General features: G+C 36.3%; 1 protein-coding gene across 2 annotated transcripts in view; it reads right to left on the minus strand.

The window, feature by feature from the left end:
• The window catches only part of Nup75 (nuclear pore complex protein Nup75), a 492606-nt gene that overhangs the window by 165461 nt on the left and 306168 nt on the right, over window positions 1-20977 (minus strand). For both annotated transcript variants that reach the window (XM_090404850.1, XM_090404851.1), the window contains exon 14: window positions 20705-20788. In XM_090404850.1, coding sequence (XP_090260976.1) covers window positions 20705-20788 — 84 coding nt within the window. The remainder of the gene's footprint in view (window positions 1-20704; window positions 20789-20977) is intronic.

Here is a 20977-nt window from a genome sequence, read left to right on the forward strand (position 1 = left end):
TGGATTTTTTACAACATTCAGAAAGAATTAAATTAGAATTTAATACTCCTATATTTCGTCCTAGTCACTATAGTAGATGCTACCAATGCACCTTGTTACAGACTGTCTAAACAGCTGGCCAACTCTCTGTCCCCCCTCACTGGAAATTCAGCTTCCTATATAAAAAACTCGACCCACTTTAAAGCCCTCACAGAAAATTTAACCTTGAACAATACAGACATATTGGTAAGCTTTGATATCTCCTCTTTGTTTACCAATATTCCCTTAACTGACACTTTATCTCTCTTAGAAAACGTTTTCCCCTCTGACATCTTAGATCTCTTTTCCTTTGCCATTAACTCTGGGTATTTCTCTTAGAACAACAAAATCTACAAGCAGATAGAGGGAACTGCCATGGGTTCCCCCCTCTCACCCCCCTTGCCAATTTCTATATGGAAGATTTCGAAAAATGAGCCATAGACTCAGCACCACTCAAACCTTCTATCTGGCTAAGTTATGTAGATGATGTGTTCTCCATTTGGCCTCATGGCCCAGACACGTTAGACTCCTTCCTCGGTCATCTCAATAGCCTACAACCAAGAATCCAGTTTACTATGGAAAAGGAAAAGAACAATTGTTTACCCTTCCTAGACACCTTAGTCATGCGCCTGCCCAATGATACACTTGCCTTCACTGTATACAGAAAACCGACACACACAGGCAGATACATTCACAAACTGTCCCACCACCACCACCCCTCACAACAATATGGCATCATTAAAATCCTTACCAAGAGAGCCCACAATCTTTGTTCCAGTGGAACCGCCCTCACTACTGAGCTTAACCACATACACAGAACTTTCCTCTCCAATGGCTACAGTGAACACAGTATCAAAAAAATAATCAATTCCTCCCCCATTCCCCGTCCCTCTCATCAACAAGAATTTAAAAATGCCATCACCATACCCTACATCCGAGGCACTTCGGAAAAAATAGCCAAGATACTAAAAAAGTATAACCTACACACAGCATATAAGCCCTACCGCAAACTTGCTACCCTTATCTGTTCTATGAAAGATCAGCTCCCCCCCCCCCCCCCCCCTCTCTCTCTCTGCCTGGAGTTTACAAAGTACCCTGTTCCTGTAAGCTTGCGTACTTTGGACAGACAGGCAGATCAGCATCCATCCGCCTGGAGGAACACAAGTCGTACATCGTTAAACACAACTATGGCCAGTCAGGCTTGGCTGACCATGTTTTGGACACCACCCACAGGGTATCATGGAAGAAAACCACCATGCTCCACCACAGCAAATTCAAGAAAGAGAGACTTTTCTTAGAAGCAGCAGCAGCTCTCAGAAACCAACCAAATCTTAACAAATACGGTTGCATTAAGCTTCCGAAGATTTGGGAAACACTCATCACCAGAGGTCCCACCTTACATTCCAGGCCACCTACTACCGCCCTTAGAGGGCGCTCTACCTAGATAGGACTTTAGCGTCACTCACGTGGTTGCGCTTAGTATTGTAAGTTTTTGTGTGCATGTTACATTAATTGTTTTTGTAATCCCCATAGATGTCCTAGTGACTAGGACGAAATATAGGAGTATTAAATTGTAATTTAATTCTTTCTGAGTGTTGTAAAAAATCCATTAAACCTCCAACATAATATCCTCACAGCACTTAAGTCTCTACACAAGAGTACTTCTAGGAAGAAAAGATAACATACACAGAGAAGGAGTTGCATTACTAATTGAAAAGAAACTTACACACTCAGTAATTGAAATAAACCCAGTGTCTCCTAGAATAATAACAGCCAAACTTCAAGCAAAAGAAAAAAGGTCAAACAATTAAAATAATCCAAACGTATGCACCAGACAGTAACTATTCAGTGGAAGAAATAGAAAATTTCTATGAAGAACTACAACAGGAAATAGATAATCCCAAAAATAGAGAACTCATGGAAGTGATGGGAGATTTTAATGCTAAAATAGGACAGTTCACAGCAGACAAAAAAGATGTGATGGGGAAATTTGGATACGGAGAGCTTAACGACAGAGGAGAACAATTACTCCACTTCTATAAAGCAAACGATCTAATGATTACAAACACATTGTTCTATCAACGTCCTAATAATAAATGTACACGGACATCCCCAGATGGAAATATAAAGAACTGCATAGACTATATCATCATAAACAATGGAAAAGATCAGTAAATAATGTATGAACATTAAGAAGTTTGGATTTTGACACTGACCACGAAATATTAACTGCCAAAGTGAAGATAAAATTCAACAGGAAAAATAATATCAGAAAAGAAGAAAACATCAACCTATCAAAACTAAAAGATAGCTCAAGCAGAAGTCGATTTTTAGAACAGATGTGCTTGAAATTAAAACCCTCCATCTTCCAGAACAGCGGAAAATACTGGGAAGAAGGAAAAGAAACAGTGTTATCAATTGCAAAAGCCACTCTAGGTTCCAAACCCAAAATAAACAAACAGTGGATAACCCAAGAAATCATAGCTACCATAGAAGAGAAAAGAGAGGCCAAGATACTTGTAAACCAACAAAACAATGAAGAGAATAGAGAAAAATATAGAGCACTAAAAAATAAAGTTGATAACCTACGCAAAAAAAGCCAAAGAAAAATGGTTAGAAGAAAAAGCTAAGAAATGCCAAGAAGCATACCAACAAAACAACCTAAAAGTCTTCCATGATACTGTAAGAGAAATTACAAAGGAATTCACAGCAAAAGCAGTAACAATGATAAACAACAAGATGACTGAAACCAGGAATATTGAATATATAAGAAAAATCTGGTCAAACCATTTTAAGACTATCTTCCACCAAGGAAACAAAACTACAATGCCAACAATAGAAGAAAATAATGATCACCCAAAAATTTTACAAGAAGAAGTTAGATACGCAATAAAACAGATGAAAAACAATAAAGCACCAGGCATTGATACTGTCCCTACTGAACTGTGGTCATATGGAGGCAGCATATCAATAGAATTTTTAACAACCCTATTCAATAAAATACTACAAACAGGAGAGATCCCGGATGACTGGAGAACTGGAAAGATCATCCCAATATACAAAAAAGGAGACAAATGAGACTGCAGAAATTATAGACCAATCAATTTACTCCCTCACACCTATAAAATATTCATAAGAATTATACAAAATTGATTAAAAACCACCTACGAAGAAATGATAGGCATAGAACAAGCTGGTTTCCGAGGAAACTATTCAACAATAGACCAAATTTTCACATTGCACCAACTAGCAGAGCTCAGCTGGGAAGACCATAAAGAACTATATTGTTGTTTTGTGGACTTTAAACAAGCTTTCGATAATATCAACAGAGAAATCCTTCTTAAAATTCTACTAGAAAAAGCAATAGACAAATATATAATACAGTTTCTGATAAAATATTACTCTAAGACAAATGCAATAATTAAAAAGGACACACTCACAATAGAACCCATAGAGATCCAAAAAGGAGTAATGCAAGGATGCCCATTATCCCCATGCCTATTCAACATATATCTAGAAGAAGTTGTAAAGAAAGCAATAGACAATGAGCCTGGAATCAATGTCAACGGTTTAAACATAAATAATATCAAATATGCAGATGATCTCGTCCTTCTTGCAAGAACCCCAAATGAACTACAAAAATTGATCAACGAGCTAAGCGAAACCTGTAAAACATATGACATGACAATAAATATACAAAAGACAAAAGTGATGAAAACAGGGAGGAACAGAACTACCATCTCAGCCACCCTAAACGGAGAAAAATAGAACAAGTAGACAACTTCATATACCTTGGATCAAAACTAACAGAAACAATAGATGGACTCAAAACAATCAAACACAGAATAGTGATAGGATAGACCACCATGGGAAAATTACAGAAAATCTGGAAAACAAACAAGATATCTAAACAAGCCAAAATCAAATTATATGAAGCAATAATTATACCAACAGTCACCTATGGAGCAGAAGCGTGGACAGTTAAAAAAAGAGAGGAGAAAAAACTGCTGGCATTTGAAATGAAATGTTTAAGAAAAACAAATAGAACAAGTTGGATAGAAAAGAAAACAAACATCACAGTCAGACAAGAACTATTGTATAAAAAGACAATAATAGAAAAAATTAGAAAACAACAACTGAGATGGTTTGGACACAGTGTACGCATGGATGCAGACAGACTTCCTAACGTCCTAATCAATACTTTTCCAACTGAAAAAAGAAGACCTGGAAGACCAAGAATTACCTGGCTGAAATTAATAAAGAACATCTTGGGATGCAGAACATATAAGGAACTTTTTCGAACAGCAAGGAATAGAGAAGACTGGAAGATCCTGCTCAAGAGAAGACCCAACCCGTCTTAGACGGAAGAGAAGAAGAAGAAGATGCCTAATTAAAACTCTTTATCATTCCTTAGCAATGTTAATAGAAATCAATGGGAACTTATAGCAATCCTTTTAAAATGGAAAGTCGTGTTTGTCAAGGCTACATACTTCTGCTGATGCTTTTTAACCTATATTTAGAATACATAATAAACTTAGCTTGGAAAACAGTGGTACAGTAAACTCTCAATTTAAAGGACTACTAAGGACTAAAGGTTGTCCATAAAATCGAAAGTCCATTAAATTATGAATCATAGGAATAGTATTGAAAATAAAACACTTTCACTGGTACAGTATTAATATATTTTAATGAGAACATTTTAATGTAAATACCATTTTACTGAGGATTGGGTTTGAAAAAATCATCAAATTTCAGTTGCTTTCCACTTTTATACTGTTTTCTTAATAATTAACGATCAAAACTGCCAAAAATGTTCGTAATAAGCAATCACCTCTGGATCTGAAAATGTGCCTACGAATGAGATGTAGTCGTCCATGTGTGCTCACCACCGATAATTTCGGATCAGATGGAGCCACTTCTTCCTTGTTGTCAACCTCCTGATCATACAGTAGAACATCTTCAGCAATCTCTCCCTGGCTGAGAATTTGGTAGCCTGGGTTGCCCTAGTCAATATCTAGTCATTGTTCAATGTCATTCTCATTGACATTATCACCAGCTCACATCAAAGTTTCATGGAAATCAGGTTTCAAAACCTCTGAAATCGTATTCTGATTCACTCCTGTTCAGTAACTTTGTCCAGCCATTAGCCAATGTTATAGTCTTCATCTCTTTCCAAGTGGCAGCAAAATTAAAGATGGCAGACTTGATGTTGTATGCACACAAATTTCGAAGTGTCCTGGCTCCTCTTTTATCTTCTTTGGGATCATTTTCGTTCTCCAAGACAACCATAACCTCTTCAAGAAACTTCTTATACAACCTCTTGCAGGCAACAATGACTCCCTGGTCTATTTGCTGTATTATAGAAGTGGTATTTGGAGGAAGGATAATACATTTTATTCTTCCATTCCTACTAATCAACTTCTCAGCATCAGGATGGGCTGATGCATTATCAAGAAGTAAAACAACTTTTACATCTTCAGGACCTCTTCTTGGTAGTTTTGCACCTCAGATATAAAGTGATTGAAAAACCAGTCAGAAAAAATGTCACTTGTAAATTAGACGATCCTTGAATGTAAAGATGGTAGGCAACTGGTTCATAACATTCTTCACAGCAAAAGGCTTTTGTGCTCTTCCGACTACCATCGGCATTAGCACAAAGTAGGGCTGAAATGTGCTCCTTGTTTAATTTGCGGCCAGGCATGATAATCTCATGTTTGTTCGCAAGGATATTTTCGGTAACAGCACAATAGAACAGGCTAGTCTCATCTGCATTGTAAACTTGAGACAAATTAAAACTCAATGACTTCACTGATGTATTTTCTGAAGGGCTGAACTTGTTCAGTATTGCCGCTCAGTGCTTCACCACACATTTGCATGATCGTAATGCCGTGCCATTTACGGAAGCGCCAAAGCCACACATCAGTCGCCTGACTATGCCCATGTATTGTGTCAGTTTTTCAGCAGCCAACCTTAATTCAATACCATGAACAACACCACCACTAAACCATGTTGAACGAACCACTCATAAACTACTACTTCTAAATTCTCATGCTTGGTCAACTTCACGTTTCTTATCCAACGGAGAAACTACTTTTGGAGTTCTCAACACTATATTTTAGCAAAAACAGAGTAAGCTTATCTTTACTTTTGCATATATCTGAAACTGTTTGCTTTTTCATCCCATGAAGTTCACAAACATGAGCAATAGATGCACCACTTTTCCACTTACTTATTAACTCAAGTTAACTGATTTCAAGGGGTGCTTAAGGGTCAAAGCTGTATAACTGAGAGGAGACTTCCACATAGCCTTTAAAGGAATGTGGAGAACCAACCAGGGCTTCTGACCTAATGTCCAATCCTCACCTTCTCGTGGTGCATCCTGTTGGATATCTACCTGGATACTGAACGAACGAGGATGGGCTGGAAATTTGGGATTTAGCCGACCAAATTGTATTCTTCTTGGCTTAAACCAATATAGAAAATGATGGTGCAACATGACAAAATTTCATCCCGGCTGGGGTGTCTCCCAGTTAAACAAGGGCCCCGTTGTTTTCGCAAGGGAAACAGAGCGAACAGCGAAAAGTCAGCTACTGGAACAAATCTGAAAACAAACCCCAACTCCACATCACCAGAGTTAAAGGTTGGTACTATAACATAAGAAGCCCGAATGGCAAAGAAATGGAGCTAGCTGAGGAATTAGATAAGTACCAGATTGACATAATAGGGGTGACTGAAACAAAAAAGACCAAAACTGGTGAGATCTTTCTGAACAATAAATACAAAATGTTACATTCAGGAAATGACAATTAAGGAAAAGAAGGAGTAGCCATAGTATTCAATACAAAATACGAGGCTAATCTTCTTGAATGGCAGGCAGTCTCAAATAGAGTGATGTGGGCAAATATCAGAATGGGGAATTGGACAATGAGACTTATTTGTGCATATGGTCCCACAGAAGGTTTTACTAAGGTAGAAGTGGAGGAATTTTTTGATGTTTCAGAGAAAACAACTGACAACACAATGAAAAAGGAAAAGTTGGTCCTTGTTGGGGATCTAAATAGCAGAGTAGGAAATGATTGTTAGACATACAAAAATTTTTGGGGAAAATTTGGAGAAAAGAGAGCAAAGCTAATATTAATGGCAAATACCTGTTGGATTTCTGCTCAGGACATGAATTGGTTATTACTGACACCATGTTCCAAAATAAAAATGTGCACAAATTGGCAAGGAATAAGAAAAGTCTCATTGACTATGTTATTGTTGACAGTGATGTTTTCTCCCTGGTGCAGGACACCAGAGTGTACAGAGGATCTGAAATTGGAAGTGATCACTATTTAGTCTTGAGCAGGATAAAATTGAATTTCATATTGAAAAGAATAACATGCAAGAAAGTTTTAAAGCGAATAAAAGTTGAGCAGCTCTCAGATGTGAACTGTAGACTAAAATACACAAAGATCATGGAAGAAAAAATGAAAGAGTTTGAGAACAGGAACCAAACCTTGGAGATTCAGTGGAAAGCCTTGAAAGAAAACCCTGATTAACTCAGCCAGAGAGGCATGTGGTGAGGTTGTCTGCAAGGATAGAAAAATCAGAACTCCATGGTGGACACAGGAAGTTAAAGAGGGCAGTGAAGGAAAAGAAGAAAGCATATCAAAAGTTCCTGGCAAATAAGTCAGCTTGGGCTCTTAGAGAATACAGAGACAAATGTAAGAAAGCTAAACACTGTGTTAAAACTAGCTAAACAAAAGTCATGGGAGGACTTTGGCAAGAATATAAAAAATAAATATCAAGCAGGTGGTAAGATATTCTGGAGGTTGTTGAAGAAGCTTAGGAAATGGGAGGAAAGAGTGTTGTAAAAGGAGTTAGAGATGATAAAGCTGACATGAAAACAGGGAGAAAAAGATATCCTTGAAGTATGGAGTAATTACTTCAAAAAATTGCTAAATGAAACAAGCAGTGATAGCACAGTGGTAAAATACACTGATCAGGCATACAGTCAGGAATACATATCCATACTTGAAGTAGAAAAAGCCATCAAAGGCTTGAAATTTGGAAAGGCAGCAGGAGTAGATGATATTCGACCAGAAATGCTGAAATATGGTGGTATAAAAGTCTCACATTGGCTGCACTGCATAGTTCAGAAAGCCTGGACAGGAGGGATGAACTCCCGATGATTGGAGTAGAGCTCTAGTAGTACCCATATTATAAAAAGGGAAACAAAACTGAATGTGAGAATTACAGAGGTATTTCCCTACTGAGTGTTCCTGGCAAGATCTATGCAAGCATACTTGAGAAATGGTTGAGAAGAATTGTGGAAAAAAGCTTGGTGAAGAACAAGCTGGATTCAGGCCAAACAGAGGCTGTCAGGATCAGATCTTCACTTTACGACAAATAGTTGAAAAAGCATGGGAAGATAACAAAGATCTGTATTTAAGTTTTTGTCGATCTGGATAAGGCATATGACAAGGTGCCAAGAGAGAAGCTATTCAATATGATACAGTTATATGGTATCAATGGAGCATTATATCAAGCAATACTCAGTCTGCATTTGAGTTGTAAGTCAGCAGTTAGAATTGAAGGAAGTACAGGAAGATGGTTTAATGTTAAATCTGGTGTGAGACAAATTAGTACATTATCCCCTCTGTTATTCAGTATCTATATGAATCACATTATGAAGGAAAGTGGTATTAAACATGATATCAAAATTGGAGATGTCAATGTTAGCTCTTTGCTTTATGTGGATGATGTTATACATCTAAAATAAATCTGCAACATGTTTGCAAGAGTCCCTGACTAAATTGAATAACTGTTGTAATAGAAATGGTATGAAGGTCAGCAATAAAAAGACAAAGACAATGAAAATAGCAGAATCGTTGAAAATGTCAACTGTGTTGTGAATGGAGAACCTGTGGAACAAGTAAAACATTTCACCTGCTTAGGCATGATTTTTACTGAAGATGGTAATTAAATATGGAAATAGACAACAGAATCAACAAAGCTGGTATGGCAGGAAGTCAATTGAATAAATTCATATGGAATAAGAGAGATATTAGTCGGAACACTAAATACAAGACAGTGTTCAAACCATCATCATCATCATCATCAAATTCCTGCAATGTACCCTCAAGGGGTGTACAGGATATGACAGTACTACATGAAAAAATTACATCATTACTAACTTCCTATCTACAATTTTCCTCCAAATCAGTCTGTTACTTGTCAAGACTCCAACATTATCAGATCTTATATTTCTATCGTCTAAGGCACTTTGTACCGTATCAATCACCTATATCTTGTCTTCCTCTGGGTCGTTTTCCTGCAACCTGGCAGAGAACACTTGTTTTGCTAATCTTTCCTCTCCCATTCTATTTAAGTGACTATACCATCTGAGATTAGCTCTGCTAACGCATTCCTGGATGCTGACAATGTCAAGTTCTTTCCTAATATCCTCATTTTTAATATGATATTGCCATTGATGCCATCTGTTCACGCCTCTAATCTTTCTCAGGACTCTCATATCTGCGGTCTCTAGTCTTTGGTCAAGTGTTTTTACTTTTGACCCAGCTCTCAGATCCATAAGTTAAAATTGGTTTGAACACAGTCTTGTATACAGCTAATTTAGTGTTCCGACTAATATCTCTCTTATTCCATATGAATTTATTCAATTGACTTCCTGCCATACCAGCTTTGCTGATTCTGTTGTCTATTTCTATATTTAATTTACCATCTTCAGTAAAAATTGTGCCTAAGCAGGTGAAATGTTTTACTTGTTCCACAGGTTCTCCATTCACAACACAGTTGACATTTTCAATGATTCTGCCTATTTTCATTGTCTTTGTCTTTTATTGCTGACCTTCATACCATATCTATTACAACACCTATTCAATTTAGTCAGAGAATCTTGCAGACTTGTAGCGGATTTATTTAGAAGTATAACATCATCCACATAAAGCAAAGAGCTGACATTAACATCTCCAATTTTGATATCAGGTGTAATACCACATTCCTTCATAAGGTGATCCATATAGATAATGAATAACAGAGGGGATAATGTACTAATTTGTCTCACACCAGATTTAACATTAAACCATCTTCCTGTACTTCCTTCAATTCTAACTGCTGACTTACAACTCAAATAAAGACTAAGTATTGCTTGATATAATGCCCCATTGACACCATATAACTGCAGCGTATTGAATAGCTTCTCTCTTGGCACCTTGTCATATGCCTTTTCCAAATCGACAAAACTTAAATACAGATCTTTGTTATATTCCCATGCTTTCTCGACTATTTGTCGTAAAGTGAAGATCTGATCCTGACAGCCTCTATTTGGCCTGAATCCAGCTTGTTCTTCACCAAGCTTTTTTCCACAATTCTTCTCAACCGTTTCTCAAGTATACTTGCATAGATCTTGCCAGGAACACTCAGTAGGGAAATACCTCTGTAATTCTCACATTCAGTTTTATTTCCCTTTTTATATATGGGTACTATGAGAGCTCTACTCCAATCATCGGGAGTTCATCCCTCTGTCCAGGCTTTCTGAACTATGCAGTGCAGCCACTGTAAGACTCTTATACCACCATACTCCAGCATTTCTGGTCGAATATCATCTACTCCTGCTGCCTTTCCACATTTCAAGCCTTTGATGGCTTTTTCTACTTCAAGTATGGATATGTATTCCTGACTGCATGCCTGGTCAGTGTTTTTTATCACTGTGCTGTCATCACTGCTTGTTTCATTTAGCAGTTTTTCAAAGTAATTACTCCATACTTCAAGGATATCTTTTTCTCCTGTTTTCATTTCACCTTTATCATTTCTAATTCCTTTTACAGCACTCTTTCCTCCATTCCTAAGCTTCTTCAACAACCTCCAGAATATTTTGCCACCTTCTTGATATTTATTTTCTATATTCTTGCCAAAGTCCTCCCATGACTTTTGTTTAGCTAGTTTTACACACTGTTTAGCTTTCTTACATTTGTCTCTGTATTCTGTAAGAGTAAAAGCTGACTTATTTGCCAGGAACTTTTGATATGCTTTCTTCTTTTCCTTCACTGCCTCTTTAACTTCCTGTGTCCACCAGGGAGTTCTGATTATTTTATCTTTGCACACAACCTCACCACATGCCTCTCTGGCTGAGTTAATCAGGGTTTTCTTTCAAGGCTTTCCACTGAATCTCCAAGGTTTGATTCCTGTTCTCAAACTCTTTCATTTTCTTTTCAATAATATTTCTGTATTTTAGTCTACAGTTTACATCTGAGAGCTGCTCAACTTTTATTCGCTTTAAAACTTTCTTACATGTTATTCTTTTCAATATGAAATTCAATTTTATCCTGCTCAAGAGTAAATAGTGATCACTTCCAATTTCAAATCCTCTGTACACTCTGGTGTCCTGCACCAGGGAGAAAACATCACTATCAACAATAACATAGTCAATGAGACTTTTCTTATTCCTAGCCTCTTCTCTCCATGTGAATTTCTGCACATTTTTATGTTGGAACATGGTGTTAGTAATAACCAGTCCATGTCCTGAGCAGAAATCCAACAGGTATTTGCCATTATTATTAGCTTTGCTCATTTCTCCAAATTTTCCCAAAATATTTTTGTATGTCTGACAATCATTTCCTACTTTGCTATTTAGATCCCCAACAAGGACCAACTTTTTCTTTTTCATTGTGTTGTCAGTTGTTTTCTCTGAAACATCAAAAAATTCCTCCACTTCTACCCCTTAGTAGAACCTTCTGTGGGACCATAGGCACAAACACGTCTCATTGTTCAGTTCTCCATTCTGATATTTGCTCACATCACTGTACTTGAGACTGCCTGCCAATCAAGAAGATTAGCCTCGTATTTAGTGTTGAATACTATCACTACTCCTTCTTTTCCTTGATTGTCATTTCCTGAATGTAACATTTTGTATTTATTGCTCAGAAAGATCTCAACAGTTTTGGTCTTTTTTGTTTCAGTCACCCCATTATGTCGATCTGGTACTTATCCAATTCCTCAGCTAGCTCCATTTCTTTGCCATTCAGGCTTGTTATGTTGATAGTACTGATCTTGAACTCTGGTGATGTGGAGTTGGGGTGTGTTTTCAGATTTGTTCCAGTAGCTGACTGGTGAAAACAACTGGGGCCTTGTTGAACCAGGCGACACCCAAGACAGTATGAAATTTTGTCATGTTGTACCATCATTTTCTATATTGGTTTAAGCCAAGAAGAATACAATTTGGTCGGCTAAATCCCAAAATTGCCAGCCCATCCTCGTTCGTTCAGTATCCAGGTAGAAAGCCAACAGGGTGCACCACGAGAAGGTGAGGATTGGACATTAAGTCAGAAGTCCTGATCGGTTCTCTGCATTCCTTTAAAGCCTATGTGGAGGTCTCCTCTTAGTTGTACAGCTTTGACCCTTAAGCACCCTGTTGCTTTCTCTACAGCCTCAAAAAATTCCTCCACTTCTACCTGAGTAGAAGTGGAGGAATTTTTTCCTCCACTTCTACTGGAGAATGAGTAGACTGACTGCCATTCAAGAAGATTAGCCTCGTATTTTGTGTTGAATACTATGGCTACTCCTTCTTTTCCTTGATTGTTATTGCCTGAATATAACATTTTGTATTTATTGCTCAGAAAGATCTCACCAGTTTTGGTCTTTTTTGTTTCAGTCACCCCTATTATGTCGATCTGGTACTTATCTAATTCCTCAGCTAGCTCCATTTCTTCTTACGTTGATAGTACCGATCTTTAACTCTGGTGATGTTGAGTTGGGGTTTGTTTTCAGATTTGTTCCAGTAGCTGACTTTTCGCTGTTCGCCCTGGTTCCCTGGCGAAAACAACGGGGGCCTTGTTTAACCGGGCGACGCCCCAGCCGGCATGAAATTTTGTCATGTTGTACCATCATTTTTTATTTTGGTTTAACCAATAAGAATACAATTTGGTTGGCTAAATCCCAAATTGCCAGCCCATCCTCGTTCGTTCAGTATCGAAGTAGATACCCAACAGGGTGCACCACGAGAAGGTGAGGATTGGACATTAGGTCAGAAGCCCTGGTCGGTTCTCCGCATTCCTTTAAAGGCTATGTGGAAGTCTCCTCTCAGTTATACAGCTTTGACCTTTAACTTATCTGAGAGCTGGATCAGAAGTAAAACACTTGACCAAAGACTAGAGAACGCAGATATGAGAGTCCTGAGAAAGATTAGAGGCGTGAACAGATGGCATCAATGGTAATATCGTATTAAAAACAAGGATATTAGGAAAGAACTTGACATTGTCGGCATCCAGGAATGCATTAGCAGAGCTAATCTCAGGTGGTATAGTCACTTAAACAGAATGGGTGAGGAAAGATTAGCAAAACAAGTGGTCTCTGCCAGGTTGGCAGGAAAACGACCCAGAGGAAGACCAAGATATAGGTGGATTGATACGGTACAATGTGCTTTAGACGATAGAAATATAAGATCTGATAATGATAATATTGGAGTCTTGACAAGTAACAGACTGATTTGGAGAAAAATTGTAGACAGGACGTTAGTAATGATGTAAATTTTTCATGTAGTACTATCATATCCTGTACACCACTTGAGGGTACATGTCGGGAATTTGATGATGATGATGATGAACCGATATTAATAATGATTAATAATGGTTTAACTAAAATACTCCAGAAATATACTAAACACCATCTGTTTTGCACTAGCAATGCTACTCATGCTATACTACCGATGCTAGCGAACCAAAGTACATGCACATGTGCGAACTATGAGTACTCATGAAATGTCACAAATATATGAGAATGTATCTGAAGATGCAATTTATAAACACTGCTGATTGCTTCCAATTAACCATCATATTATTTATTTATTTATTTTATTAATAAATAAAATTTCATTATCTGTATTTATTTGTCAAATTATGTCTGCTAAATCCGAAGTTAGTTAAATCAAGAATTTACTTTATCACAATTACAATTGGTAGGGGAAAAAAATCAATAATATCAGGTTCATCGATGACATTGACCTAGTAGAAAAGAATGAGCATCAGTCACAGAATTTAAAGAGTTTCTAAGACACTTAATGATCATGGATTAAAGATCAGTATTCACAAATCAAAACTGTCTTCAGGAAATAAGCCTATGAAAATTTTAGTTAATGATGAAGAATTAGAACAAGTAGAAAGACTCACCTTGGGAAGCATACAACATAGAAGTGGGTGGTTTAAACATGATATTACACAGCACGTGCTGCTGAAGCAACTGTTGCTCTTTCCTTTTATTGCCCTTCCATCTGTAACAGAGGTTACAGCTGCTTTGGGAAGGACAATAAAATACAGCTAGTTACATGACTTGATCTCCTTGATACCCTTGTTAACTCTGTTTTACTGTATGGATATGAGAGTTGGACATTGCTAAAGTAAGATAAGTAAAGACTACTGACCTTTGAGATAAAATACTACAGAAAACCTTTGAAGATACCATACACTGCACATGTAACAAATGAAGGCTAGAAGGAAAATTTGCTCCATTGGGAAAAGAGAAGAAATATCATCACTAAAATAAGTTTGAAACAGCTCCCTCCAGTAGCTAGGTCAGATAGTTTACCTAAAATAGCACTAGAGGGCTTTACTTCTGGTAAAAAACATTGGGGCAGGGATGGGCAACCTAAAATCGCCTGGATAGATATTAGAAAATGGACTAATTTTTTGTTCTCCTTTGTTAAGGAGATCCAAAGACAAAACTACTTACAGAGAGAATGCTAGGACTGTCACCTTTATAGTGAACCAATGGTCTACATAGACTATGGGTATAGAAGAACCTTGCAGTTATAATTTTACTTAACAATTTACTCATGGGAAGCCAACACATAATGTCTCTATAATTTGAAGTGTCATTCTTATCACCCATTTTAAAGATGTGATGATAATGACCACTCATAAGGAATTACATCTCCTAAAACTTGATTGAACATTCTTGTTATTATTCTATTATTATTATTATTAGTAGTAGATGAAAATTTGCATACTTTGATAATTATTCCATGGATAATTCTCCTGAGCTAGCTGCCTTCCTGTTAAGTGACCTTAATAAAGGCATCTCATAGCTTGGATCCACTAGCTCCTTTAGTCTCAAATCAACTTCTGTGCATTCCTCAATGTATTCCTTTCTAAATGAGTAGAAAGGCTTATGTGTTGTCAGTTCATGTCAATTTATTTAATGGTATTAATTCACAACACAATAATAATAATAATGAAATAATTAATATTTAACTTATTTGTTGAGAACAAAACATGTTTAGAGAACAAACACAGTTTGCCTCAGTACATAAACAGCAACAATTTTGTTAACAATGGGACCAGTTTGAAAAATTGTAACAGGCAATACACGGAAGTAAATACATAACTGGAGTCACCTATTGTTGGATAAAAAAAGGATTAATTTGATCTTAAAATGAGTTCTAGATTTTTGACAAATTGATACAGCCATGCTTGTTGAGGTTTGGGGAATGTTTTAAAGATGCTGCTGATTCCAAAAACTCTCTCTCTTTGACTCATAATGATTTCAGCATAGTCTTTTGTTTACTTCCATCTGATTTTGTGTGAAGGAGTATCTCTAAGGCATGGTCTGCAAGTCCTGGCTTGCCATATTGATAGAGCCAAATGAACTTTTTATGTTCTCCAAGGCAGATGTCAACAGTTCTTTCTATCTGTCCATAGTAAGCCAGGTCACAAGTATGAGGAACTTTATACATTCCTGAATGTGATGAGGAGAGGTTTGTCCTTAGGTGAATGGATGAGAGTTGCCAAATTGATGCATGGTTTAAATGTGATGGAGAGGTTATATTTATTAAGCATTCTAGATATCTTTTCAGATGTGCTCTAATGTATGGGATTGTAACAGTTTTACTGTAGTCCTGTATACTAGGCAATGAAGGGAATTTCCAGAGAGCATTTCGAAATTTGCCTATTCTTTGGGAATTATAACCACAGGTTCTTAAAATGATTCATTCAGGCTGCCAGAGGCATTAACCTCACTGGATGTGATTGACAGATGTTCTCATGCACTTGATGGTCCTCTGTGCCTGAGCTGACTTATATGCTAACGGGCGATTAATCTCAGACCAAACTCTGTTCCAACATTCTTCCTTACATTTTCATACAATTATTTTTCCCTTTTCTCTTAATAACTCGAAACTTTTCCTGATCCTCCTGAAGTAAACCAATCTCCATATGCTTGCTTCTCCTCAGTGTTGCTCTCAACAGCTTCTCCTGTCATCCATTCCACCTTACTGTGATTTAAATTCCTTCGAAAACCAAGTACTTCCTTAGCTGCTTCATGTATATATATGATTTTATTAATATGTAATATGATTATATTACGGTATTAATATGAATTTAGACTTCATTAGCACTCCAGTTCTCACATGCATTCAATCGTTGACTGATCCTACTCTTATATAACACTTGTATCATGAAGAAGGCTGAGCATATATCATGGTTCACTATTCTGCTCATTTCTCCTTTTACACCTTCCAGGCAAAATTATCTATGCAAATAATGTGTATGTCCCTTGCAATGCAGCATTGCTGTTGTTTTGTAATCAAATGGTCAACAATAGACTGTAAATCTCTTCTACCGAAGCAAATCTATGGATATCTTTATGCTGGAATTCACCATTATCATTTTCTATATCTTTACCAAAAGGATTAACTGTTTAAGTCTTCAATGGAAAAAATAGCTCTTGGTTATTTCCAGCTGCTCAAAATATTCAACCTTGCTCTATTGATACATCCTCTGTTAAAACATGTGGCAAATTTTCCTATGATTTGAGGCTATCTGGAGAAAAGACGTTTTGTTGGGAAACTAGTAAAAAATTGGTGATTTTTATTGATTTATTAAGTGTTTTCTTAGATTTATTGGTGTATTTTTAGTATATTATTGTAGTTTTTTTAATGTATTTATTGTACAACAGCATTTTATAGCATAACTGTAGAAATATTATTAGTTTTTACTACTCTTAAGAATGGCGAGAACAACTTGTCACAACAGAGCAGTGTCTAAAGCTCAAGTTAAAGTTCTTACTACTGAGGAGAACGTTTGTCCTGATGAGCAAAAGCCTTACTGCAGTGATGATGAAAATTTATCTGAGGATAATCTGACACTGGAAATATCCTGCTTAAAGGAAATTATTAGAAAATAGACCAAAGAATTAAAAAAAAAAAGTAGAGAAACATTTAAGACAGAATAAGAAAAGGATCAGAACAAAAAAAAGGTAGGAAAGCACCGAATTTGGTAATCATAATAATATTAATAAAAACAAGATAAGTCAATTAAAATCTAAGAAAAAAGAGGTGATATGGTATGGTGATTCAAACTTAAAATTTGTACTTGGTGAGAGAGTCACTACTTTTAGTATCCTGCAGACAAAAATTAAAGATATCACAAACGTAACAAATGAAAAACAGAAAAGAAAAGTAAAAGAGATGATAGTTCTGGTAGGAATAATAAATTAAGAAGTGACAAATATAGTATGAGAGAAAATATGAAAGGTTTGTTGGAAAAGCGAGAAAGAAGTGTGAGATAGTACAAACTGTAGGTTTGCTACCCAGATATGGCAGTACAGGAGGGCAATGATAGCAAATGATTTCATGCACAGACTGGATAGAAGAAATGGATTAGAGTTTTTAGATGTGTGGACAGCCTTGAATTCATTTGGCATCAGGAGTGGAAAATGACTAATTGATATGAGATCTAATGCAGAGTGTCAGAGAAACTAGATCAAGGGAGGAATGGAAAAATGCATGTGAAAGTTCAGCTATGGTATGGAAACATGATAAAGATATGAATGGCTTAGAAATGGTTACGTATCTAGTGAAAGGGAAAAATATGCTTTGAGTATGTCTGTGGAGAGAAAGGAGAAAGTTCTATAACAAGACCAAATAGACTGCATACATATCTAATTATAAGAATAAGCTAGGTGATAATTTGTTATCTATACACAAATATCAGGAGCATCACAAACAAAGGGGTTGAGTTCGTTGCTTTACTGAATATGATGTGGCCTAAAATTATTGGAATTAGTAAAAGCTGGCTATCAGAATCAGATATGGGAACTGGGATTGAGTGTAATGGATATACTATTTTTAGGAATAACAAAAGAGAAAGGAGAGGAGGGGAAGTACTACTAATGATATAAAATAACTGATATTAGATGACATCAGAAATCCAGTTAGGGTAGAAAAGCAAGAAAACAATGATGGTAACCATGACTAAATAAACACACGTAAAACCACAGTAATAGGTTTTTAAATACGTAAATATTTCGACCTAAGTGTCTTACAGTTGGGAACAATACTAGGAATAACATACAGATATGTCGCATGAATACAATGGAATCCAAATGCGTGCAGCAGCGCTTTCTAACATTAAAAAAAAATAAAATCTCCATCCCCACATTAGCCTCATCAATTAAAAATTCCACAGTGTTTCACGCTAAAATAAAAGACACTTCAACTGTTGGAAACAGACATGCTAAGTTGCTTCGGCATTGTCTCCCTCTTCACTAATATTCCCCATAAGGAAACAGTGGACCTGTTAACTCAAAAATTTCCGTCTGATATTGGGGAACTATTCAAATTTACAATTACTTCCTGTTACTTCACTTGGAAAGAAAAAATCTACAAGCAAGAGCTATGGGGAACAGCTATGGGTCTCCCTTATCACCTAACTTGACAGACTTGTTTATAGAAGATACTGAAGAAAAATTTTTTGCATTTCAACCCAAACCAAAAATCTGGCTACGTTATGTTGATGACGTCTTTGCAGTCTGGGGTCATTCCGAACAAGAGCTACATCTGTTTCTAGGTAAAATAAACCTTCTTCACCTCTGCGGCAAATTTACATTAGAAAAAGAATCTCCACAGGGTATCTCTTTCCTGGATTTACACATCCAAAGAAAAGAAGATGGTTCCATCTCCACTTCTGTCTATCGAAAGCCGACCTTTTCAGTTCGCTACATCCACAACTCTTCTGCTCATCATCCTTCTCAAAATTTGGCATCATCAAATCACTGGTAACCAGAGCACATAGATTTTGCTCCTCTGAGGAATCTCTAAAACAGAAATTGGAATAATCAAAAACACAGCCATTCTAAATGGACACAATCCTAAAACTACTCAAAAAATCATCAGTCACTTCTCCACACATCAACCTAGACAAGAACAAGCTCAAGAATCATAGGAATCCCATACCGTATTTAAAATGCATCTCAGAGCGACTTTCAAAAATTATGAAAAAATACAATCTTGCTGCAACCTACAAACCCATCAACCAGATCTACAACTTGTTACCTTCGCCTAAAGACAAACTCCCACCTATGTTACTACCTGGCATGTATGAGGTACCATGCTCCTGTAAACTGTCGTACTATGGGTAGACAGGCAGATCTGTTCTTAAACATATCTCTGAACATTAATGTTTATATAAGGAAAGTGCTGAAGCACTACTTCACAGACCCAATCTAAACCGCAATGATGTCCTTGCCATTCCTGAAGTATGGGAAATTGTCATACAAAATTGTGTAAAAAAATTCAATTTTAATTTTAATGTAATCTAATGTATTTTTTTTTAAAAGTTAGAAAGCGTTGCTGCACGCATTTGGATTCCATTGTATTCATGCGCCTTATCTGTATGTTATTCCTAGTATTGTTCCTAACTGTACTGATGATGTCCTAAGACACTTAGGTCAAAATATTTACGTATTAAAAAACCTATTACTGTGGTTTTACATGTGTTTATTTAGTCATGAATTCTCCACAGGTTTCTTTATATAATCAAGATGGTAACCATGTCCCATGTTGCAGCAAGTTTGAGGATATCTGGTTAGAAGTGGGGACAAACAAAATGAAATATATATCGTAGGATATTGCAAGAGACATCACAACTCACTTGCAGTGGATGAAGAAATCGCCAATTTAGCCTTATGGGTACTAAATGAGTGATCATTATGGGTGACTTTAATTAACCAAACATTGATTCGGTAGAAGAGAAATCTCATGATATGCATGAAAAGCAGAATTTATTGAACTGTTGTGAGACAATTCTCTCCAGCAGCATGTGAAAGAAGGACCATGCTCTTAACATCACACATATCAACTCAATTTTATTGCTGTACATTTAACTTGAGGATTTCATTCTACTTCTGCTTATTATGAAATCTTAATAACCAAGTTGTTTCCATCAAAGAAGGACAAGCAAAAACTTATGGAAGGAATACAGTTTTTTAAAGTTCTATCATACTCTCTCTTTCTATTTATTATCATTTTCTCAAGTGACTATCACTAATAGTTTCTCCATTCCGATCATGACGGCTCCAGAAACTTTTCATTCCTTTTCTGCATTCTTTAATGCTCAAACCTTGTTTATCATTATTCTTCAAACTTTTCTCTCTCTCTCTCTGTCTCACATCTTTCACTATTGTTTATATTCACTTTTTCTACAGCACTGCATACCATTCGTTTATATTTGTGCAGCTTTATATCCATGTAACTAAACAATTCAATTATTACTCAGTCTTATAATTTTCATGTTTTTCAAAATCTCTGGAAAAAAAAACAAAAAACTTCTTCACCTAATCTTTTGATCCAAAAATATTATTAACATAAATTTAAAATGAAAAATTCAATCTAAGACAACTTAAGTTAGCTCACCTAACTGATTCTTGGCTAATGTGACCACCAATGCAGAGTAAATCTGTAATGTGAGCAACAAACCACCAACTGTCTTCAAACGAACTAAAAATAAGATAAAATAATGAAATCAGTGAACTGATTTCTTACTGTCAAACTTCAAAAGAAAGTAAAAGAATCTTAATTATAAGATTAATAACTTACACATTATTGTGTTGTGTTTATAATTCATAAACAAATAATGTGATGATAATAATAATGCTTTAAGTTACAGAATTTATTTCAATTTTGAAT

The sequence above is a fragment of the Typopeltis vanoorti genome, chromosome 15, assembly GCF_054136105.1.
Source record: "Typopeltis vanoorti isolate ZY-2024b chromosome 15, IOZ_Tvanoo_1.0, whole genome shotgun sequence".
In the NCBI taxonomy this organism is placed as follows: domain Eukaryota; kingdom Metazoa; phylum Arthropoda; class Arachnida; order Uropygi; family Thelyphonidae; genus Typopeltis; species Typopeltis vanoorti.